Source organism: Phoenix dactylifera, chromosome 2, assembly GCF_051530095.1.
Source record: "Phoenix dactylifera cultivar Ajwa chromosome 2, Ajwa_hap1_PhDact_Kaust_v1.1, whole genome shotgun sequence".
Classification (NCBI taxonomy): Eukaryota; Viridiplantae; Streptophyta; class Magnoliopsida; order Arecales; family Arecaceae; genus Phoenix; species Phoenix dactylifera.
The window spans coordinates 3,300,532-3,326,004 of NC_143191.1; the positions used below are offsets into that span (position 1 = coordinate 3,300,532).

Genomic DNA, 25,473 nt, shown 5'->3' on the forward strand with positions numbered 1-25,473 from the left:
AGTCGGCGTTTGTGACCGGCCACAACCTGGTGGTTGACGGAGGTCCACCGCTGTCGGACCGACCCCTCCGTCGAGCATCCACTGATGCCGGTGGATCAGGGGATAATAAGGCGGAATAAAGCCAAGGGGAACTTAGCAGTTGGCCGTACTTGTTTAACAGCTTATGGTTTTATGTCTAGTTCATCATACAGTTGGTCCATGTTCTCTTGAGACATCGGGACCGTGATTAATGGAATCCAGTTTGATGGCTGATGTTTTCAGTGTTGTCACTGTAAGCTTTTATTTGTGCTATCAGGCAATTTTTTCTCGTGGGGTGTAACAGGGATTCCGTAGTTACACCGAACTCGGTACCATACCATGCCGTATACCGACACTGTAATAGGATCGACACTGTAATAGGATGGTACCAGTATGGGTCCGGCACCAAGACGGTGAACCTTGGTTTAATTAATCTTGGTGGAGTTTCTCCTCTCTTTTACTCCGAAAATTATAATAGATTTATCTCTGTAAAGTGTCAGGCATTGGTTAGATGTGTTAGTATGATTCGAGACAGCATAATATCTTACATGTGATTTATCTCTGTAACAAGTACAACCTTATCTTGTACTGAACAGTAGAAAATTATGACTCCTTAATCATGTGGCTCTGAAGTCCAACAAGCAAGCTCCATTCTCATTATCGAACTCTATTTAAAATTAAGGAAAGGCCCTATGCTGAAGTAAGGTGCACACTTTCATGCCAAAGGAAAATACTTAGAGGAACTATAATATTTTGGACCCTCATTTGCTGATCCTTATTGTTAATAATCTTTTGTTATTCAATCAGAGTGGAAGTAAGTAACGAAGTTAGATGGCTTGATCAAATATAGCCGTTGTGTGAATCAAGCTGTGCCTGAAGTATTTTGCATCCATCTTGTTAATAGTCCTGCAAGTTAAGAAGATAATGTATCTTAAGCATATTGTTACACAAGTGGAACATAAAATCTCACACAAATACACTAACTTGTATTCATGCTAGACCGCCGTCTGCTTCCCTTAACCTCCCACTGATCTCCTGCATGTCGAAGGTGTAACAACCCAGGATCTCACCCAAAATGGCTAGCCGGAAATTATTATTTGGGTTCCTTGATCCTGTATAAGTACCCAAGATCTACCCAGCGAATAACCGATGTGGGACTAAACACACGCCCGCACGGGTCCTCACATACTCCCCCCGTTCAAGCCCTGACGTCCTCGTCAGGCTAAGGGTTCAAATCCATTCAAATCTAATCACAAACACCACGATCAGTCCGTGGTCAACCCCAATGGATCCGTGCTGCAGTGTTTCTTAATCCACATAAGTTATGAGCCGGGTCCGCTCTGATACCATTTGTAACAACCCAGGATCTCACCCAAAATGGCTAGCCGGAAGTTATTATTTGGGTTCCTTGATCCTGTATAAGTACCCAAGATCTACCCAGTGAATAACCGATGTGGGACTAAACACACGCCCGCACGGGTCCTCACAGAAGGTCACTTTTACAAGCAAGGGTCAAATTCACTATAGTTTGACCTAGACATGTTGAAGCAAAGCTTTCCAATAGTCAAAGTAACGTAGTGCTTGAGTAGGGTGCTTCAGGAATTGCACTTCCTTAAGTGAAGTAGGGGTGTTTAATTGTGCAAGTCGAGTTAATGCCCTATCGATTGGAAAGGATACAGGAAGTTTTGATTAGCCTTGCTGACTTAAATCTCCTATGCAAGAAAGTGTCAATGTCCTCGTATAATTTAAGGTCATTAGGATTCTCCAGATAATTTATTAGGGAAATATGGATGCAGATTGGCTAGCCAATTTATCTATTATTCAATTTTGGAGGCTCCAGTTTACGTGGGGTCAAAAGCAAGGTTTCAGAAATGGCTTTATTTGGTTACACACATCCCTGCCAATGCTGTTATTGACCTGTCAAATTAAGGTCAAAATCAAGATTTCTTTGCTCATGAGCTGTTACATTTCCTTATCTAGCTTGTAATTTATGAATAAATTTAGTTTCTTGTATATGTCATCATTATGTTATACATTGTATTTTCAACTATTTATTCTTTGTTTAACCTTCTCTTTGTATTTGTATAACAGCAATACTAAATTACTATGTTATGGCTTTTCCAAAATACTTTCTTCTATAGGTCACTTTCTGGGTCAAAATCCTTTGGTGAAGATGACCTTGATTTGGAAGATAGTAAAGTGGCAAAAGACAGAGAGAAGATTTCACGCTTTTACAGGCCTGGGAAGATCCACAATCAGGCCCTTCTATCTGGTCTTGCATACTGCATATCATCATGCAGCATGATACTGGTCAATAAGTTTGTCCTGTCAGGCTATGATTTTAATGCTGGAATATCATTGATGCTTTACCAGGTGAAGGAACTATATCTCATCTATATACTACTATAATGGCAAGAATTTTGTCAGTTGCCGTACATTTTAACAGCTTGACCGCTAAGAGTGTAGAATGACTAACAGGTTGATGCCCATTGTTCTGTGGTTGCAGAATATTGTCTCAGTAATTATAGTCACTGCTTTGAGTCTGTTGGGAGTAATCTCAACAGAACCGCTTACCTGGAAATTAATTAAGGTCTGGTTGCCCGTCAATGTTATATTTGTTGGGATGCTTATTACAAGCATTTTTAGGTAAGTAAACATGTTTGTCATGGTTTCCTTACGCTTGTTTCCTTTTACAATAATTGTAAATTTACTTGCTGAAGTCAATTATCAATTCAAAGGTTCGTTTCTAGTGAACTAGAGGCATTTAAACATTTGATATGCAGACACTTATCTTTCTAAATTAAATATGATCTCTATGTGCCCTCTTCAGGGTAAGGTTTAAAACTAGTTACAGCTAAGATTGCTGATAAGTCAACTTCTATTCTTCTGTAGTACTTAGATACATTTAGATATAATATTATACTGTAATATACCTTAAAAGCCTTCAGAACACTTTTGTACACCCTCTCTTCCAAGTTCTTTAATGCCTTCTCCATTGGAAGAATTTGATCTGTCAATATGATCATTTCACTTTGTTATGAACTGTTTCATCATCAGACTATTGGTGAAACATTGCCTTAGTGGTATCATTATTTAAGGGTTTGGTTAAATTATGCTCTAGGATGAAGAGTTGGTGCATATCATGTCTTGCTAGGTAAGGGGCAATCACTGTCACACATGGATGTATAAATAATTTATTTGACATCTTTGGTGTGGTTCAATCTTCTAGAGGAATTTAAGGAATGATATGATGAGTCCTGGGCTGTACTTTGCTGTATTGTTCTGTACTGGTTGTATTGCAGCTTCCTCCTTCTGTGGTTCTCAGCAGTGACGACTAAGAGGTTCCCCCCTTTCAACCAAGGACTCTCGGTGCATTTAATTTAGTCGTGTTTCCTTGAGCATAATTGATATTATCCTAATTTTCCTTTCCATTTGTAGTTTGTATTGCTGTCAGGCTGTAATAAATCTGAAATATATTAGTTCATTTGGTTCCTTGGATTCTTAAGTAGGTCCAATATTCACTTAAGCATGCATGCTATCTTCACTCTTTCAGCTTCTCCCTCCAATTAATGTACTCCTTCTTTTAACCTCATATTATTCCTTATTCAATTGTTTAATTTCACCATATATGGTAAAAGGTTGATTTTCAGATATGCTTCTTATACACTGGGGATCGTTCGGTTCGTGTAAGGTTGCTGTTTATTGGTAACTTTATCATCAATCATTATGTAATTAAATTGAATCTTATCATCTGTTACAGAATATTTGGTTCACATTAAATTGTGTATGTGGTGGGGATTTAGCATAGCAGTTTATCTGTATATGTTTGATAATTCATATGTTGGATTTATATTTTAGCAAGTAAGACCATGATGACTAACAGGGTTACAGTGATGGCTTCCTAGTTCTTCCTGTATTTTGTGTAAACTCGTAGGCATTATTTTGTTGGTTGTTGGTCTTGGTCACAATCCAGCAAAGAGAACAAGATTTATAATTCAGTCAAGCTCAGGCAAATGGAATCTATTTCACTTGTCTTATTTAAGATTTAAAGTGATTAATTGATCAACATTCAGAAATTTTTTAGAAAGTATTGTTAGTTCTCTGCAGTAATTTGTCATTTTTTGAATCGTTAATAAAAGTAGCGAATTATTCAGGAAAAGCTATTTCTATGTGAGTCTTAATCAACTTGAGAAATTGATTTTGATAGAAAATCTAAACTAGAGTGGTTATCAGTCAGAATTCAAGAAATGCAGGCATAGTTTGTATCAGAGAGAGTTTCTGTGTGAAGTTTATTGTAAAATTCTTTTGTTTAATCTTAAATTAAGTGTAGCTCTTATTTGGTAGCCTACGAATCCCATTTGTTCTTCATTCTTCTGCTGTACTACAAGCAAATTTTAGATACCAGCTAAATTTTACTTCGACAGTTTCAAGGCTAGGTATATGTTTGTCCGGCTAGCTATCTGTTGTCAGCACATTTCATTTGTGTCTCGGCAACTTGTACTGTCACGCTAGTGGACGCAGGTGCACCCTCATGCCTGCCATTCAGTCTTTTGGCAGCAAAGAGGCATCATCATCAGTAATCCCACTAAATGTCTCAATTATCATCTCAGCCACAGATCTCAACGTTCCTTTATAACTGTTGCTGGTGGTCCAAACCGAGAACGATTGGCACAGCGGTGTGAACGGGGTTCCCTTTGAGTTGCTTTGGTTGCGCTCCGCCCTCCGCCGTGAAACCTGCAAGCAAGCCTCGCACCACCACCGGGGTAGTGGGGGCCCTCCGACGATCAAGTCAGAGGAGATCGAGGAGAAGGTAGCAGGTGAGATGATACTCTGGAAGATATATCTTACCCTCCCCCTTCCCCCCCAGCCTCATATATATCAGGCTGGGGGGTTTTTCCGGGGATTCATCATCGTGTGGCACGATGGGGCTGCCACTGACATGGCCGTTACAGGGCGTCGTGGGGCAGCGCTGGGTACAGCCATGGCAGGGCATAGTGGAGCTCCGCTTTGTACGGCTGTTACAGGGGATCGTGGGGCAGCGCCGGATACGGCCGTTGCAGGGAGTAGTGGAGCAGGGGGCCGCGGCGTGCCTCAGAGGAACAGTCTGTTGTTGTCGAGAGATTGCCGACTCGGGGTCGGATTGCTGGATCAAGGGGCAGCCGACTCGGGGTCGGGCTGCGGAGCCGAAGATATCCGACCCGAGGTCGGATTGCTGGATCAAGGGGCAGCCGACTCGGGGTCGGGCTGCGGAGCTGAAGATATCCGACCCGAGGTCGGATTGCTGGATCAAGGGGCAGCCGACTCGGGGTCGGGCTGCGGAGCTGAAGATATCCGACTCGAGGTCGGATTGCTGGATCAAGGGGCAGCCGTAGTCTTCCTGGGCGCGCGTGCCGGTCACATGGGGCATGGTGGCTAAGTTCCCCCGTAACAGTAGCCTCCCACTCCCGAGCCTGGAACCAGGAGGGGAACGGGTGAAGGGAGTGATGCTTCGAGATTGCCGCCATCCCTCGGAAAGACGCGCGCGCTCCGAGCTTTCCGCCTTCTTTATGGCGTATGGCAGTTGTCGCTGATCTGGCGGTCTGCGGATTTCGGCGGACATCCTTCCTTAATGGCGTCGATTCGCCTTTGGGGCGCGAACAAACTTTCGGCAGCCAGGCGTCCTCTGGCGTCACCGAGGCGTCACCCGCCTTTCCGCCTATTTAACCGGGGGCCCTCCCCCGTCCGCCTTTCTCTTCACAGGCATCTTCAAGTTTCTTCCTTGTGCCGCTGCCGCTGCCGCTGCCGCCGAACTGTTCGTTCGCTCCTCCTTTGACGCTCTCGGAGCCGTTCTTCCTCCCTTTCCGGTGAGTTGCCCCACTCTTCAATTTAGGGCTCTCCGTACTTTCTCCTTTCGTGTTAGTGTACTCCAGTCGTTCCGGTGCCTTCCCCCCTCTTGACCCCGTCCTGACCGTAGGTTCACTGGCCATTAGGGATGGACGAAGTAAGGGCGGACCGCATTCGGTCGGAGCTGGTCCTTGAAGACCTAGATAGGTTCGTGGCCCGGTACCACCTTCCCGAAGCCTGCAACATTACGCTCCCGGGGCCTGAGGAGAGGATGTCCCATCCTCTTCCAGGGAAGGTCGCCATCAATGAGGACATCCTTCGGGCTGGGTTCCGCTTTCCCCCCTCGGACTTAGTCGTGCAGGTGCTTCGGGGTTTAAGAGTGGCGCCGACGCAACTGGTGCCGAACTCATGGCGTACCCTGACGGCCTTCCAGGTTCTCTGCCGCATGCACGAGGTTCCGGCCACCCTGAACGTCTTTTGGAAATGCTACGGCCTGAGCGGCCACCCCCGGGACAGAGGGTGGTGGTGCTTTGCGGCGCGGCGAGGGTGCGGCCTCGTCAAGGATGCTCCTTCCTCCATTCACGGCTGGAAGGAGCGTTTCTTTTTCATTGACGTAGATCCCTCTTGGGGAATCGGGGCAACCTGGGAGACGCCGATGAAGTCCCCGATCGGCTTATCGAGGTTGTCGAGGGAGGAGTCCGATGGCGTTGCCGTCTTGAGGGGGCTGGTTGCCGAGGGCCGGCTTCCCCCGGTGGCCCGCCTTATTTCCGAGGATGCCTTGGTGAACGTCGGTCTGAGCTCGGTCCCCGCCGACCGTGAGCCCGCCACCACTTCTTTTTTAGCTCTTTTCTCCTCTTTCGTTTCTTCTTTCCATCAGTTTCTCAGTCTCCGACCATCTCGTCCTTTTTGCAGAAATCGACGACGTCATGCGGTCGGACAAGGCGACGGCTGTCAGTAGGGCGTCCCTACTGGAAGCGGTCCGGAGGAAGAAACGGACTCCTCCGAGCGGGGTCCCACCGGCGAAGAAGTTCCGCCAGCAGGCGACTCCGATGCCGACAGACGGGTCCGGACCCACCGGTCAGGGGGACGCCGCGGGCTTGGACCGACAGTTGACGCCGTATCAGCCCTCCGGTGATGAGACTACCGCTTTTCCGGAGGCGTCACCCGGGCGCGCCCGAGACGGCCGGGTCGGACGCGATCGGTCCCCAGCCCGGCCTTCGACTCGGTCGGCTTCGGATGATACGAGAAGGAGCGCGCCGAGGCCCCGGCCGAGCGGGACCCTGTCGATTTCTGGAGCGGCCCCCGCCCCGAGCACGGTCAGCACGACTCTCCCCCAAGCAATGGGTAAGGGTAAGGCCGCAGAACCACCGTCCGGCTCCGGGGCGAAGTCGGGGTCAGCCTTCACTTTCGCCAGCGCCCGAAACCTCATCGAGACGGTGCTGCTGGAGAGTGGCCGTAGGCGGGTCCGGCAGATGGGGATCCCTGACGTCGGGGCTGCCAGCTGCGTCTGTCTCATGTCGGTGAGTGTTCTTCTGGCCGCTTTCGTCATTTATAGGCTCTATTGATCCCCGCCTGACGCCCTCATTTTTCCTATCTCTTAGCTCGCCCAGTACATGATCCGTCTGGAGGAGAGCCACGAGGAACAGGCGAGGCTTCTGGCGAGGGCCGAGAGCCGACTGAAAGCTGTAGAGGAGGGAGGCCAGGCTGCGGCGGGGAGGACGACCAGGGACCTCGAGACGAGGCTCCAGGTGGCCGAAGAGCGGGTACTCGGCTCCGCCGCCCTCGAGAGGCAACTGTTGGAGACTCAGGAGCAACTCAAGGTTGCCTCGGGTCTCGAAGGCGAGATCAGGAAGGCGGAGGAGCGGGCCGAAGAGCAGTCCCGGAAGGCTGCCGACTTCCGGGAGAGGTGGGAGAAGGCCCAGCAGTCAGCCGACAACGCCCGCAATCGAGCCCGATCTCTTGAAGCCAAGCTGGCCGAATTGGAATCGGCCTTGGAGGAGTCCCGCGCGAGCAACCAGGAGCTTCATTCGCGCCTGGAGGAGGCTGAGGCTGCTCGCGTTGCTGCCGAGGCGAAGCACATGGAGGCTCGGGCCGATCTGCTGAGGGTCTCCTCCGAGGCGGACGACCGGATTGTGGCGAAGGTCATGGAGGCGAAAGCTCAGATTACGGAGCGAGCGGAGGCGACGCTGGCCGAGAAGAGCGCGGAAATCGGGCGTCAGGCGGTACAAGCCTATCGTCAGTCCGCCGAGTTCATCCGTGACATGTCGGATGCGGGGTCCGACTCCTTTGCCTTAGGCTTCGATGAAGGCCTGGCAAGGGTGTCCACTAAATACCCCGGAATTGACCTGAGTGGGGTCTCCCTCCTCGACTCCCCTCCGATGCCATTGCCTGCCGGTTCTCCAACCGTCTCCCTACCCTTCGCGGACGTGCTCGCCGTTCCCGATCCAGGGGTTCCTCTAAGCTGACCCTCTGTACTTTTTCTTTGTTCTTTTCTTTGTATGTCGGCGTTTTGCCATGTTGTATGGGTCTCGGCCCCGATGCAACGAAAGTTAATGCAAACAAAGTGTTTCCTCATTTCACTTTCGTCCTTCCTCTTTTTAACTCTTGGTAGCGTCTCGCCGACTCCTGACTCTTGAAGTTCCTCCGGCACTAGGCCAGGCATCCGAGGGTTAGGCCTCAGGAAATTCTTCCGGCGCTAGGCCAGGCATCCGAGGGTTAGGCCTCAGGAAATCCTTCCGGCGCTAGGCCAGGCATCCGAGGGTTAGGCCTCAGGAGATTCTTCCGGCGCTAGGCCAGGCATCCGAGGGTTAGGCCTCAGGAGATTCTTCCGGCGCTAGGCCAGGCATCCGAGGGTTAGGCCTCAGGAGATTCTTCCGGCGCTAGGCCAGGCATCCGAGGGTTAGGCCTCAGGAAATTCTTCCGGCGCTAGGCCAGGCATCCGAGGGTTAGGCCTCAGGAAATTCCGCTCATTGGTCGGCCAAGGCTGGCGCAAGCCGAGGCGACCGGTCGGGGCTTCAGGCTAGTCTGCTCCCGGGATGATCATCGGGTTAGCCTGGCATCCGAGGGCCGAGCCTCGGAAAATTCCGCTCGTTGGTCGGCCAAGGCTGGCGCAAGCCGAGGCGACCGGTCGGGGCTTCAGGCTAGTCTGCTCCCGGGATGATCATCGGGTTAGCCTGGCATCCGAGGGCCGAGCCTCGGAAAATTCCGCTCGTTGGTCGGCCAAGGCTGGCGCAAGCCGAGGCGACCGGTCGGGGCTTCAGGCTAGTCTGCTCCCGGGATGATCATCGGGTTAGCCTGGCATCCGAGGGCCGAGCCTCAGGAAATTCCGCTCGTTGGTCGGCCAAGGCTGGCGCAAGCCGAGGCGACCGGTCGGGGCTTCAGGCTAATCTGCTCCCGGGATGATCATCGGGTTAGCCTGGCATCCGAGGGCCGAGCCTCGGGAAATTCCGCTCGTTGGTCGGCCAAGGCTGGCGCAAGCCGAGGCGACCGGTCGGGGCTTCAGGCTAGTCTGCTCCCGGGATGATCATCGGGTTAGCCTGGCATCCGAGGGCCGAGCCTCGGAAAATTCCGCTCGTTGGTCGGCCAAGGCTGGCGCAAGCCGAGGCGACCGGTCGGGGCTTCAGGCTAGTCTGCTCCCGGAATGATCATCGGGTTAGCCTGGCATCCGAGGGCCGAGCCTCGGAAAATTCCGCTCGTTGGTCGCGCGCCTGTCGCTTGGCGCTCGACGGGATTTCTCCGTGGCCAGCTACGATCGTGTTTCTCCTATTCTCCAAGCGTCGCCTGGGGAACACCAGAAGGGTATTAAATGCTAATTGAGGCGTTACCTGGGAAATCGGATCGCCAGTTGCTGCTTGCAAGGAGTGTCAGTTAAGCGGCCGCGATACGCGCGCTCTTCGAGGCGGATGCGGCCTGGGCGCGAGCGGAGATACGTGGGCCGTGGGATACACACCGCCCGGAGTGTCCTGCATGAAGAATGCAATTAAGGAGAACGACGCTTAGGAGATCGTGGGAGGATACGCCTCGAGAGCTGGAACGGCTCCGGATTCGGTGCGCCCGCCTTTATTGGAGCCACTCGCATCGGAACGACCGGGGGGCCACAGTTTGGCTATAAATATAAGTGCAGGTGCGGTGGAGCCTCCCAAGCCGGAGCTATTCAGGTTGCCATGGATCGTGGACCTCCTCTCCGGCGTGTAGCTGGGAAACCCCTGCCAGAGGAACGGGAGGCGCGCCCCTCGCGACTTCCGCCAACTAGCCGTTTCATCTGGGATCAACAAGGAGGTTCTCCCCGGCGGAACTCCGCTCTAGGCGTTTCATCCGGGATCACATCCCCCCTCCTTTCAGCCCCGCCTCCCGATTGAGCTCTGCGCCAGACGCTTCATCCGGGATTGCGCCTCCTTGCGCTCTTCTCCCTTGTATTCCTTCCCTCTCCTTCTCTTGGGGAGGGCCGGAATATCCTTTGGAGGTGGCGTCCCTCTAGGAGCAGTGTGAACTCCTCCTTCGTCCACTTCTTCTTCGTCCGCGCCGGCTCTTCGTCCTTTGCGTGAGGCGTCGATGGCGCCTCCGGGGAGAAGCACCCACGCCCGGTGGGATTGCAGCTGCTTCGGGTGGAGAGTTCGGGATCCCGGATCTTCAACTCTACGGAGTCTCCACCTCTTCCTTGTTTTCTTTACTCCCCAATTCCCCTCTGGGAATTCTTTGTAATCACACGAATACACCGTTGTAACCAGGAATTATTGAAATGAAAAGAATTGTACATTTTTCGAACTGTCTTCCTGGCTTTGTCGTTCTACTGGTAATACGCCCGCAGGTTAGCGGAATTCCAGCTCCTCGGAATTTCTCGACCATCTAGGGCCTCCAACTGGTAGGAGCCAGGTCGGTTTACCCAGCGAACCCTATACGGGCCTTCCCAATTTGGCGCCAGCTTCCCACCTTCCGCGGGTTGAGATGCTTTGGCTCGCCTTAGCACTAGATCTCCGATTCTGAAAAGTTTCGGTCGGACCTTGGAGTTATAATATCGGGCCACCCTCCGCTGATACATCGCCATCCGAACCTGCGCCATTTCTCTTGCTTCTTCCAAGAGGTCCAGGTTCCCTCGGAGTTGCTCCGAATTGGCCTCGGGTCGGTGCGCGGCCACCCGGGGCGAGGGGAGTCCGAGCTCCACGGGAACAACCGCTTCCGTGCCATAGGTTAGGCTGAAAGGTGTCTCCCCGGTAGGGGTCCGATGCGTGGTCCGATACGCCCAAAGGACATTCTCGAGTTCTTCGACCCAAGCTTGCCCCGTCCGACCGATTCGCGCCTTAATTCCTTGGAGGATTGTCCGATTTGTGACCTCGGCCTCACCGTTGGTTTGGGGATGCGACACAGATGTGAACCGATGCTCGATCCCGAACTCCTCGCAGAAATCACGGAAATGCTTGTTGTCGAACTGTCGACCATTATCCGAGATGAGGACTCGGGGTACCCCAAATCGGACAATGATGTTTTTCTTCACGAACTTCCGGACTTGCGCCTCCGTGATAGTGGCCAGCGGCTCTGCCTCCACCCACTTGGTGAAGTAGTCGATTGCAACAATCAAGAATTTCCGCTGGGCTGAAGCGACGGGGAATGGTCCGAGGATATCCATTCCCCACTGTGCGAAGGGCCAGGGTGCGGTGATTGGTGCCAAGGGGACAGAAGGGACTCTCTGGACGCTGGCGTGGCGCTGGCAGGCGTCGCATTTCCGTACATGATCCTTTGAGTCCTCCAACAAGGTAGGCCAATAATAGCCTTGCCTCATGATCTTGTGCGCCAAGGACCTAGCCCCCAAGTGCGATCCGCAAACGCCCTCGTGGACTTCGCCGAGGACGTAGGCCGCCTCCGAGGGGCGGAGGCACCTTAAGAGGGGGCGGTAAACGAGGTCCGATACAGCCTCCCTTCATAGAGTACGTAGTGGGCGGACTTCTTGACAAGTCGCTGAGCTTGATCTTCGTCTTCAGGGAGGATCCCTTCGGCGAGGTAGGCGACGAGCGGGTCCATCCAAGACGGCTCCGGATCAATCGCCATCACCGCTCCAGCCTCGCCGATGCTCGGGGCCTCCAGGGTCTCCAGGTAGATTGCCCTCGACAAGTTGTGCGCCTCTGCGCTCACCAAGCGGGACAACCTGTCGGCCCTAGCATTTTCGCTTCTGGGGACCTGCTGGATGTCGACACTGCCGAGATCGGGAATGAGTGCTTGCACCTTCCGGACGTAGTTCTGCATGGTCGGGCTCCGGGCCTCGAACTCCCCACGGACCTGCCCGACCACCAGCTGGGAGTCGGTGAAGACCTTCAAACGCCGGATGCCGAGCTCCCTGGTGAGTTTGAGTCCCGTGACTAGGGCCTCGTACTCCGCCTCGTTGTTGGTCACTGGAAATCCAAATCTCAAGGCATACTCGGCTATCACTCCATTAGGACTGGTAAGGACCAGCCCGGCTCCTCCACCCTCGGGGTTCGACGACCCATCGATGTGAAGCGTCCAGGTCGGGAGGTCGAGGCTGGGCGTTTCCGGCGGTCTAGGTTCCGCCTCCTGCACCGTGCACTCAGCGAGGAAATCCGCGAGCACCTGGACCTTGATGGCGGGTCGAGGCTGGTAGCGGATGTCGAACTCACCGAGTTCTATTGCCCACTTCACCAGCCGTCCCGCATTCCCGGGGTTGCTGAGGATCTGTCGTAGTGGTTGATCAGTTAAGAGGGTGACAGAATGGGCCTGGAAATAGGGGCGAAGTCTCCTGGTCGCGGTCAGCAGCGCGAAGGCGATCTTCTCAGCCTTCGTATACCGCGTCTCGGCATCCCGTAGGACCCGGCTGATGTAGTACACGGGCTTCTGGAGCTTTGCCTCTTTCCGAACCAGCACCGCACTGACCGCGGTTGGGGAGACCGCCAGATAGAGGTAGAGCATCTCCCCTTCTTGCGGCTTGGACAGTAGGGGAGGAGACGCCAGGTATTCCTTGAGCTGGTCGAATGCTGCTTGACATTCGACCGTCCAGAGGAAGTCTTTCGGGCGTTTTAACACCTTGAAGAATGGTTGGCAGCGTTCGGCCGATTTTGCCACAAATCGTCCAAGCGCGGCGACCCTTCCAGCGAGCTCCTGAACCTCCTTTACTTTGGTCGGAGGGGACATACCTTGGATGGCCTTGATTTTGTCCGGGTTGGCTTCGATACCCCGCTGGTTGACAATGAAACCGAGGAACCTCCCGGCCGAAGCGCCGAAGGCGCACTTCGCTAGGTTCAGCTTCATGCGAAACTTCCGCAAGGTGGTGAAAGTCTCCTCCAAATCCGCGATGTGCTGGTCTGCATGGCGGCTCTTCACCAGCATGTCGTCCACGTACACCTCCATGTTCCGGCCGATTTGCTCTTTGAAGATTTTGTTGACGAGGCGCTGGTAAGTGGCGCCAGCATTCTTCAGACCGAAGGGCATTACCTTGTAGCAGTACAGCCCCCGGTCTGTTATAAAGGCAGTTTTCTCCTCGTCCTGTGGGGCCATCATTATCTGGTTGTAACCGGAGAAGGCGTCCATGAAAGACAGCAGCTGATATCCGGAAGTCGCGTCGACCAGTTGGTCTATTCGCGGAAGCGGAAAGCTATCCTTAGGGCACGCCTTGTTCAGGTCGGTATAGTCGACGCACATCCTCCACTTCCCGCTCGCCTTCCGGACAAGTACAACATTTGCCAGCCACTCGGGGTAGCTTACCTCCCTTATGAATCCTGCCTCCAAGAGCTTGTCTACCTCCTGGTCGACCACCCGGATCCGATCCGGGGCACAGTGTCTCTTCTTCTGCTTTATTGGTCGGTGGGTCGGGTCGACGTTGAGGGCGTGAGAAATGACCTCCGGGTCGATCCCAGGTACATCGGCCGCCGACCAGGCAAATACATCGGTATTGGCTCGGAGGAATTCCACCAACCGGGCCCGAGCTCCCGGATCGAGATTGGCGCCGACCCGGACCGCCCGGTCGGGGCGGCCTTCCTCGAGGGGGACTTCGACCACACCCTCGGCCGGCTCCCCCTGCCGCAAGGCCACCTCGTCTCTGGCATCAAGGGACTCGACGCTTAGGGCTTCCACGGGCTTCTTCCCTTTGAGGGTTGCTAGAAAACATTGCCGTGCGGTCGGTTGGTCACCTCGGACCTCTCCGATCCCGACCGCCGTGGGAAACCGCATGAGCAAGTGGTACGTGGAGACCACCGCGCGAAGGGCGTTCAGCCCGGGTCGCCCGAGGATAGCGTTGTAGGCCGAGGGAACACGGACGACCAAGAACCCGAGTCGCACCGTGGCTTCTGCGGGTGCGACGCCCGCAGTCACAGGCAGCTCAACGACACCTTCCGCCGGGACAGCGTCACCGGTGAATCCTACGAGGGGGTGGACATTTTGTGCAACAACTGTCTGGACAAGCTCATCTTTTGGAAGGCCTCGTAAAACAAAATATCAGCTGAGCTTCCACTATCCACAAGAACACGCCTTACATCATAGTTTGCCATAGTGAGGGAGATCACCATGGCGTCATCGTGGGGAGTCTGAACCCCCTTTACATCCTCATCAGAAAAGGTGATTACATTGCCGACCCTCTGCCTCTTTACGACGGCCGTCCCTGACGCTTCCGTCGAGCCCCCTGCGTTCCTCACGGGCCGAGAGCAGCCCCCAGTGATAGTGTGGATCACGCCCGCAACGGGTCGATTCTGCTCCCGAGGCTCCGGAGGAGCCGGGTCGGCCGGACGCGGGTCTGCGGGGGGACGTCGGTCGCTCACATATCGACCGAGACGCCCCCGACGGATAAGGGCCTCGATCTCGTCCCGAAGCTGGAAGCAGTCCTCTGTGTCGTGGCCGTGGTCTCGGTGGTACTCACAGTACGCCCGGGAGGGCCTCTTTCCAGGGATCCTTCGTATCTGTCTCGGGGCCGGGAGGTCCTCCCGCCCCTTGATCTCCATAAGGATCTGGGCCCGGGGAGTCAGGAGAGGGGTGTACCGGTTGAAACGTCGGGGCGGAGAACGAGGGCGTGGGGCGCCGTGGTTCTTCGCCGGCGACGGGCTTCTGCGCCGACGCTGGGGCGTCGGGCTCCTCCTCTGGCGTGCCTCTTTCCGCCTTTTCTTCCCAAGCTTTGGAGGGATCTCGGCAGCCTCCTTGCTCCGGTGGGCGGCCGCCTCCTCGGCGTCCGCATACTGGTTCGCCCGGGACAACAGCTCTGGGAAGCTCCGCGGCAGGCGTTTGTCCAGGGAGAAGGTGAGCCTGCCCTTCCGGAAGCCACGCTTCAGGGCTGAAAGAGCTACCTCCTGACTCAGGTTCCGGACCTCCAGCGTAGCCCTGTTGAAGCGGGTAAGATAATCCCGCAGGCTTTCTCCCTCGTTTTGCCGGACGTCAAAGAGGGAGTCGGAGACCAGTCGCTGCCGGCTACTGACGGCGAAATGAGTGATGAAGAGGCGAGTGAACTGGTCGAAAGACCGGATTGAGTCAGCCTCCAGCCCGGCGAACCACGCCCTCGCCGGGCCACGGAGGGTTGCCGGGAAGGCCTTGCAGAGAAGGAGATCTGATGCTCCGTGGAGGAGCATAAGGGTCCTGAAACTCTCGACGTGATCCCGCGGGTCTGCCGCCCCGTCATAGGGCTCGATCGCCGGCATTTTGAACCCCGGGGGATTCGGAGTTCGCAGGATCCTCGAGGCAAGTGCCGGCTGGGAGGAGATCTCTAAGTCGGCGAAGGGATTTTTGGAATGGCCCTTCAGGACCTGGAGTTGTCGGTGGAGATCGTCCACCCGCCGGTCCAGGAAGCGCGACCGGTGGGTGGGAGACAAGGAGCGGCGAGTGGGGGACCGACTGGAGCGCGGGTTCCTCGAGGACTGGGAGGTCTGGGAACGCGCCCGGGCCCGCCTCTCGTACCCCGCGCAGCTCCGATGGAAAGGTCCCGGCAGAATAGACCGTGCTCGAGAATCCTCCTCGCGCCGGCGCTCCTCCCCATGGGAGAGGAAGGAGCGCGGGTTGAGGAGGAGAGGCGAACGCTCAGGCAGCAGCGGCTCCTGAGCCCGCTGCGGCGCCCGGGACATCGCACCCTGCAGATTCTGCACCGCCTCCGCGAGGGTGCGAACCTGCTGGGTTAGCTGGTCGAACTGGGCGGCTTCGACCATCTGAATGGGCGGTGGGGCGGTGGAGTGTTGCTGAGAGCGTGTTGGAGATGCAGCGGCCTCCCGGCCAGTGGCCCGAGAGGCCCCGCGACCGGAAGCATTGGAAGCTCCACGACCACCTCGCCATGCCATTACGATCGCTCTGAGATCCGGGCCCTTCCTCTAGCGCCAACTGTTGCTGGTGGTCCAAACCGAGAACGATTGGCACAGCGGTGTGAACGGGGTTCCCTTTGAGTTGCTTTGGTTGCGCTCCGCCCTCCGCCGTGAAACCTGCAAGCAAGCCTCGCACCACCACCGGGGTAGTGGGGGCCCTCCGACGATCAAGTCAGAGGAGATCGAAGGAGAAGGAGAAGGAGAAGGTAGCAGGTGAGATGATACTCTGGAAGATATATCTTACCCTCCCCCTTCCCCCCCAGCCTCATATATATCAGGCTGGGGGGTTTTTCCGGGGATTCGTCATCGTGTGGCACGATGGGGCTGCCACTGACATGGCCGTTACAGGGCGTCGTGGGGCAGCGCTGGGTACAGCCATGGCAGGGCATAGTGGAGCTCCGCTTTGTACGGCTGTTACAGGGGATCGTGGGGCAGCGCCGGATACGGCCGTTGCAGGGAGTAGTGGAGCAGGGGGCCGCGGCGTGCCTCAGAGGAACAGTCTGTTGTTGTCGAGAGATTGCCGACTCGGGGTCGGATTGCTGGATCAAGGGGCAGCCGACTCGGGGTCGGGCTGCGGAGCCGAAGATATCCGACCCGAGGTCGGATTGCTGGATCAAGGGGCAGCCGACTCGGGGTCGGGCTGCGGAGCTGAAGATATCCGACCCGAGGTCGGATTGCTGGATCAAGGGGCAGCCGACTCGGGGTCGGGCTGCGGAGCTGAAGATATCCGACTCGAGGTCGGATTGCTGGATCAAGGGGCAGCCGTAGTCTTCCTGGGCGCGCGTGCCGGTCACGTGGGGCATGGTGGCTAAGTTCCCCCGTAACAATAACCAATCTATTTTATAATCATCTCCAATTTTATTTCAGTAACTTTGTCCTTGATGTTAGTTACAGTTTAGAGTATAACCTATAAACTACTGGCTGTCTAAAAGCAACTTCATATTTCATGGATCATTTTGAAGTTTGAAATGTGCTAGTCATGCTAGAAATTGACTACATGAAGGAAGAACCATGCATTTCTGCAGGTTAGTGACACCAATCTGGTTAGTGTTCTCTTCTTCTCCTCTTCCTATATTCCCCTTAGATTTCTTTCTTTCCAACTTTGCTCGCTTTACATGGTGAATAGTAATAAACGCAATCATCTTTGCTTTGGGAAAATGTTTTATGGTTTACCTCTTTTAGGAGAGAATAAAACTGAATACATATCAATTAAATCATGATACAAGTCCATCTTTTGTGTGTATTACCATTCATCCTAAATTTAATTACCGTGTGCATCCCATATGATGAAATCACAGCCATCCATGGAATCATGTGCCATAGTTTAGTGTGAGAAGATGGTGGTAGATCCTGCAATCATAATCCTTCATCAGATACACCTTTCAGTTAAATACATGTGGTTAATTTCCATTTTTCCTGCTTCCTTTTTTCAAGAAAAGAATTTATCAACCTTTATTAGTTCTTGACATCTTCTGAAGGATCTTCATGCGTAACTCAATACTTGTCCTTATACTTATATCTATTTCATCAGTTTAAGTTTATTTATTTTAGGGATTTCTGTGTTATTAATGTAGCTTTCATATTGCATTTTTTAAGTCAATCTGATACTAGAGATCTGGATACAATTGCTATAGTTTTAGAGTGCATATTTAGGAAGCACATGCATTATGGTACAGAAGTTTATGATATACTTAGAAGGAAACTCTATGAAACTCTATTCTCACTTGCATCAAGCATTGTTTATTACTAACTCGGTATCCTTGTTTCTTGCAGTTTAAAGTACATTAATGTTGCCATGGTAACAATTTTGAAGAATGTCACCAATGTCATTACTGCTCTTGGTGAAACATACCTTTTCCAAAAGCATCACGGCAACAAAGTCTGGGCTGCTCTGTTCCTTATGGTATTTCCAAACTGCAATACTAATCCTGTGGTCACTTCAAAATAGAAAAGGGGAAAATCTGAAATTGAATATCATTATTCATAACATTTGTGGAAATTTTTTACATCAAAAACATTTGTTGAAATTTTCCTCACTGACTGAATAATTCTGGCATAAAAAAGTGCTTAATATAATGTACCTTTGGTTTCAAAATTTTGGGCACACGCATTTTATCATATGTATCGCTGATGAAAATGTCTTGGAGAAAAAAAATAAGTTAAGGAAGACCCCCTTGGTCGGTTAGGTCCTTTTTAATGAATTAGTGTGCAGGAAATAACTATAATCACTAAGCCTCACCCCCAAATATCTGGAACTGCTTGTGAACATTCTTCATTGCTGATTATTCCTGTTATCGGCTACTTTTAGTTGTACTGCAAAGTTGAAGATTCTTTCTAGGTATTTCCTTCCTCTTCTCTGACTTGTTGATGCTTTTGACACTGCTGTCATTGTTTACAAAATAATGGTAATATATCTAATCAATATTTAAACTTTTTACTAGCTGAATCTGTTGTGCTGTTTTTGTAGTGTTTACAAAGTCTATTGAACTAAATATTCTATTTCCCATCTCAGAGAAGAAATAAGGTGCCAAGGATCATACAACTCCCAGCAAATTGCTCTAAAAGAAAATTCACGAATGTTGCATAAATAATGTGAAGAATTGATAATAATTTCTTGGGACGCATCTGCTCAGCAATTTGATTCATGCAAAGTTTCATCACTTGATGGGGGAATAAATATATGTTTTATGTTTGTTAGTAATCTGAAATGATATTTCTCACATTAACTTTCTTTATATATTAAGTTAGGATATTGATGTTTAGTTAAGTATGACAAAATGAGAAATAATTCGACTTTTTCTGATTTTCAATATTCTTTCTTTATGCAGATAATCTCAGCAATTTCTGGAGGAATCACAGATCTCTCATTTCATGCGGTTGGCTATGCATGGCAGATTGTTAATTGTTTCCTGACAGCATCATATTCAGTAATATTTATATTTGGAATCTTTTCATTGCTCTGGAAAAACACCTGTCTTTTACATTAAATATAAACGATGATAGTATTAAAATTGCGTATGTGTGTTGGTTAATTTCTTCATGATTGTAGAGAAAAACTCAATTTAGTAAATTTTAAATGCTTTAACATGTGTATAAATGCAACCTTTATTTAGCTGCATTTTTTTTCTTTTTTTGTATCATTATGATTTTTTATAAACTTTGCAGGATTTTTAGATCTTTTTGGACTCCAGAAAGATATTCAATTTAACTTTATTTCAGCTGAAAAAAGTTCATATATTTTGTCCCAAAACAAATAAAATTTTATTTAAATCCCTGATTGAAATTCCAGAACCAATATTCTAATCCTGACACTGATGGAACTTGTGTAAACTTTATATTATATATCATGATCGACGTAAATGCTCGTATATATGTATTTGAATATCCTGCATATAGTCTGCTTGGCTTAACATAGCCATCTTAGGTTCCTGTGGTAGAAAGTACTGTTTCTTCAAGCTCGGTATTCTTAGATCTTCGTACCACTATCAAATTATTGCTTACTGATTCTATGTTTGTTTGAATTACTTTATTATCCAACTTCGCTGTTGAACATGCATAGTTCCAGTTTTTGTTGGAACAACTGCTTTCTTGTTGAATGTTAGGAAATGATTCTATGCTGTCAGTGATGCTATTCTCTGTAATCTTTGATAAAGTTTTATGGCCATATGATTAACAGATAATATGTATTTACATGACAATATGATATAACCTTGCTTCTGTAATGCCTTTTTGTTGTGGTGGGGGGAAGAGGGGGGAGGGGGGGGGATGTTTCTGCACTACTTTTGGCGCTGACACATGCCTTTTGCTATTCCTCAGCTAACACTACGGCGGGTTATGGATACAGCTAAGCAATTAACAAAATCTGGAAATTTGAATGAGTTTTCAATGGTTTTGCTCAATAACACACTTTCATTGCCTTTGGGGATTCTGCTAGTTTTTGCATTTAATGAAGTGGATTACCTTTCTAAAACGTAAGTTGATTATTCAAAATCACATATTAGTGTCTATTGCATCATTTTCAGCAGAAATGATTGATACATGCTGCTTTCATGTTGTCCTTGAGCATAGGCTGATATACATATCATGCCACATATCAATATGAAACAAAACTGAAAGCAAAATACAAATTTACAAGGGGGCAAATAGTTTTGGTACAACCCTTGCTAGTTATGTTGGTAGTGGCAAAGCCAAGCTTTTGCTTAAAAGTCAAGAGAAGGTTCCTCCAAAAAAGGAAAGTGTCAGGGGAGGGGGGAATGCATTTGATAACAACTAGGTACACAAAACTAGTTAGTGAATCAATAAATAGATATCATGTAAAGTGATTTAGATTGATGACACAATGCTTTTCTTTATGTTTGCTACGTATAGTATGCATATTGTACTATGCATTGAACCCAAGGTGTGAAATGCCGGATGAACTGGCCCAGTACCTGCTGGTATGTACCTGAATTTTTAAAAAGCGGCTGCCTTATGTGGGCAGTCCAAGGTACTGCATAGCACATATGCGTTATGCAGGTGCATATGAGGATGCCTGTGTGGTTGGCTTTCTAAAATTATATAATAATTAATAAAATTCATAAAAAAGATAAAAATAATTGAAAATTGAAAAAATAATAAATCAAAAGATAAGTATACACTCCAGCACCTATTTGAGAGCCTATTTTGATATAGTACAGCACATTACTTTTAAAAAATAACAGTATTTCTTTTGGAACTACTCTCAAATTCTAGATATGCTCTCTCTCTCTCTCTCTCTCTCTCTCTCTCTCTCTCACACACACACACACACACACACACACACACACACACACACAGACGCACACACATACATATACACACATGCACGTGCATGCATACAAGCATACAAGCATACAAGCACATGCACATATGCATACATATACACTGATATGCAAATACACCCTCATATTTATATCATCTCCTCTGCTCTTTTACATAAGCATCTTTACTAATTGATGATTTCAATGGTATGAAATGTATCCATTAGAACTGGATAGAAATCTAACATGCGAAAGTAAGGATGAAGAGGGTTGGATCACCATAAGTCATGCTTGTGATGTTCTAACAAGCAATGATACTATTATTATATCATGAATGTTTAAACAACATGGATATTTTCTTTATTATCTTATTAGGCTTATGTATCTGTGAAGTGAATTGGCAGGCCGCTTTTGAGGATGCCTTTATTCTGGTTGACAATGACTTCAAGTGGGTTTTTGGGGCTTGCAATCAGCTTCACTTCAATGTGGTTTCTTCACCAGACAGGTGCAACTACATACAGGTATACCGGGTACACTTTGAAGTTGACAATTGAAACTTTTTATTTCTTCCTTTCTGGGTTTTAAACTGGAACCTCAACCCAGCGCATGCACTGAGGACGACCAAAAGACTCGGTCGTGTTAGTAAATTGACATTTGAACTAAAAAACAACACTCTTGCAATCCGTAATCTATGGGATGCTTATAATTTCAAAACACAAGGTCTATTGTGCGCTGTTCCAATCTCCTATAGGCTAGCAGTCTTTTCTTGACTCCAGTTATTTCCATAAAAAATTTGAGTATGATCTCCCATGTACCATCTCTTGCACTTGTATCCTTCTTCTTGTGGTGCGTTCTTAGAAGCTGCTGAATCATATGAACTAGTGGTGCCAAGGACAATGCCAGGCTTACTCCATCTTCAAGATCTACGGAACTGAATCCCTACATTCAAATTTAATTTTCACCCTACTTTTTTCTCACCTTGCTTGGATCTGATTAGAAACTGACAAGATAGTAGAAGTTTAGAAACCTATGTCTAAGAGAATGAATATTTGTTGTAGCATTTCATGATCCATCTTGGAAGCCATAGGTGCATAAAAGTTACATGCTCCCAGTTCCATTGAAGAAAGTTTCTAGCAAATAGTGACTGTTTCACAAGCTGCCTCAATTTGTATGATGTTGATTGCAAACACCTATGTCTTCCTTTGATCACCTCTCTTCAATATATGTAATTCTACTTCACTTTCTGGAGCAGTGCATGCTTTTATTTCGTGGAGATGGGAGGTAAATGCCATGCCTGTCTTATTATCAACTAGTTCTGGGGACATGAGATGCACATGATTTATTCAGGTGGAAACAGTATTTGATTAATGGTTGTAATGCCATCAATCATCATTCTTAGGAGTAGATTTGATAAATATATTCCCAATTTTAGTTGTCGCACTGCTCTTCTATCTTCAGTCCTTTATCAGAGAGTAAATTTCAGGAGGTGTATTTACTTAGCTAAAGTGTCTTTTCTTGAAGCAAGAGACAATCTAATGTGCAAACATCCAACTGTGCCGGGAGTTTGCACCATATATAGTGGAGATATGATTATTATTTGTTAGGTGCATGTTAGAGCAATTATTAGATTTAGTGGACACATTGATAAACTTATCCAAGTTGATCAACTTATTTGTGATTAAGGAATAATGTTTTGGAAAATGACTGGACACGATGACATTTTTTAGAAGTTTCAATAAATATTTTTAGAAAAAAATTTGGTTTAAGTGGTTGGATGCTTGGGATTGCTCAAAGTTCTTCTAGGGTTATATGGCAGTCTCTTGTAGGCTGTAGTACTGGTTGGCATATAGCCATATACCATGTTGAGGGTTTATCATGGATGGCAACCTCGGATTTGAGCAGAAGTTAAACATTTACCAGTCAACAAAATTTTTCTATGACGCCACTTTAAACAGATAGCATCTTAACTGCGAAGGACCGTGCACATAATGTTCAGATTAGTAGGTTTTAGGTAATTGAAAGATAACACTAGTGCACACTACATTACCTGAGCGCACTATAGGATTAGTACGGTCTTACTGTGCACAAGTTTCCTGGAGGCATTGATTTACCATCTTTCAGAGGTATGAAAATTAAATCTGGCACTTGAACATTAATATAACGTTCTTTTCAATTATTAAGCTAGTTGAACAATTCTCCAAAAGTCGTATGTGGAATTTCTTTGCTGATGTATTCCTTTTTTATTCTTTTTTTTTTTGCAGCCTTGTAGGATCACTGAATAAGATACCTCTGTCCATTGCTGGAATCCTTCTCTTTAAAGTTCCAACTAGCCTGGAGAATTTCATAAGCATCCTTTTTGGTAGGTTTTTGCCATTGATAAAGGTATTTGTGTAATTTATTTTTTACCTTGTCACCTTCTTACAGTGTATTTATGCAAACAAAATTCTACTCCACAGGTCTGTTAGCAGGCATATTCTTTGCCAAGGCAAAGATGAGGGAGAGATCTCAGTCCTGAGGTAGAGAGGGGCCGTTCATTGGAAATCATTGTTTGGAGCTGGGAAAGTGCTGTATTTGCAGGTACTGCAACTCTCCAAGCTGGGACAAGGTTTCATAAGCAGATGATCTGATTAATTTCCTTGGTTTACTGGAAATTATCATTCAAAGGAAGTCAGTCTGAGATCATTTTAGTGGAAAGAGGCTCTTCCTTTGGGTGCGCTCAGATTTTGCATGGCTAAATTCATGGGCACTGGTATACATCTTTGCGCTGCATCTTTTGGTGTACCATCCTTCTGCGCCTGCACTTCTGCTAATCCATTTCCAATCTGTAAAAGTTTTAGTTTTTGGAATTTACTGTTTTGTTGTCTTGTAAACTGTGGTACTTCACTGAAAAAAATCTACCTGTCGGTGCTGGGCTTCAATCGGTGAATTGCAATTATGAGTTGTGGAGACCTAATGGTTTCCAATTTCTCTTTGCTGTAATACTTCAGCTAACCTACATGTAGTCTAACAAGGTTTGTTTACATGTCAAATGGCAGAATTACAGTAAGAACCAGAAAATTAATCAGAGTCCAATGCTGAAGAACTTGGGGGAACTGTGCCATGGGCATCAACAGGTGAGCAATTTGGATCAAATTTAATCAATAAACTTTTTTGGTAAACAAACATGTTTCATATAGAAACACCAAGATGCTTGTGATTGTGATTATATCAGAAATACGATTTATTTTAAAATAAAATGATGCAGTGTACCATCTTATTTTATCGGAAGTCTCGGAGGAGACAAATGGTGCGGCGGACCATCACCCATGTATTTTTCTCAAAAAGGGAAAAAAAAGGGGCACCTGTAATAAAACTTCTTGTAGAATGCTGCTTACCGTTGGTTGGACATGATTCAGTAATCTAGTTGAGGATAAAACGCTTTGGAATTGTTAATTCATAACTTGAGACGTACGTGGCTGAATGTATCTTGCAAGAAATTTGGATGAAGCTTTTGATGTAAAGCTACAAATTTAACAAAAAATGAGTATGACTTCTCAGTGTGCTTAAATATTTATCCTCTGGCAGTTAACTTGGAGTGGTAGGAATCTCTTGGCTTTGGATACAGGAAACGAGAATCTGGTTGAAGAATTAGAAAAATAATTTCTAGCTAATAGAAAGTAGTTGGTAAATTTCATACAAACCAATCTTCCCTAGTGGGGTATAAAGCCGTCATGGGAGACAGTGTTGACTTCTGAGAGTGGAATGAGTTTCTTGTCATGTAGTAAAATGATGAACATAATAGAATTTTTTCCCCATGTCCATGGAGACTAAAATGCATTTATTCTACTAATTTTTAAACCAATATCCTCTAAAGCTTTCTTCCATAAATTAAATTTAGTTTTTAGTTTAGTTCTTTTCTCATTAACCATTATTATAGTGTTAAAAATAGCATACACTAAGGCACATCTACCTCAACATAAAACATAAGCTTATCCTATTGTGACCAGAGATACATTAATTGTACTATAACAACATCCGGTTTTAACACTTGTCAAAGCTCCAATGTATGCATTTATGTATATTTTCAAAGATTTCAACATGCTATTAATGAACACCCTTCGCTTTTAAAATGCCACCTGCTAGCATCATCACTCCAATAAACATTAGCACCGACAAAAATCATATCCTGCTACATTCTATTTTTACATAAAAATTGTAACAATTTGATGTATATTTAATACTCAATAATAATAATAATGATGATGAAGAAATTATAGAACTCTTAAGTCTAGTCCAAAAGTAGGATAAGGACCTTTATCCCTCTGGTTATGCTTTTGTTCTTATATAAGTGGTAAACATGTTAATTTGCTTGTCGAAACTACTTATCCCAATAGCTTGATCAAATCAGGGATAAGTGAGATCGGCGGTTCATTTAGGTCTTTTAGAATTAGATTTCTTTGTGGTATTTGTCCCGACACCATCGATAAAATTACCAAAAACTTCTTAAAGAGTAACCATAAAGCATGGATGATTTTGTCTTTTCACGTAAATAAATTCACTATTATTGTAATGGAAATAAAATTTAATTATTAAGATACATC

The 25,473-nt window shown here is 48.1% G+C and overlaps 1 protein-coding gene across 1 annotated transcript; it reads left to right on the forward strand.

Moving 5' to 3' along the window:
* The first annotated feature begins 1,140 nt into the window (after nucleotides 1-1,140).
* On the forward strand, nucleotides 1,141-23,811 carry LOC120103731 (GDP-mannose transporter GONST1). Its single transcript, XM_089929321.1, has 10 exons — nucleotides 1,141-1,327; nucleotides 2,023-2,045; nucleotides 2,160-2,391; nucleotides 2,525-2,664; nucleotides 17,889-18,018; nucleotides 18,944-19,042; nucleotides 19,932-20,086; nucleotides 21,298-21,414; nucleotides 23,155-23,252; nucleotides 23,350-23,811. Exons 1-10 carry the CDS (start codon nucleotides 1,304-1,306, stop codon nucleotides 23,406-23,408), a joined length of 1,077 nt encoding a protein of 358 aa, XP_089785447.1. The 5' UTR covers nucleotides 1,141-1,303; the 3' UTR covers nucleotides 23,409-23,811.
* Nucleotides 23,812-25,473: the final 1,662 nt, after the last annotated feature.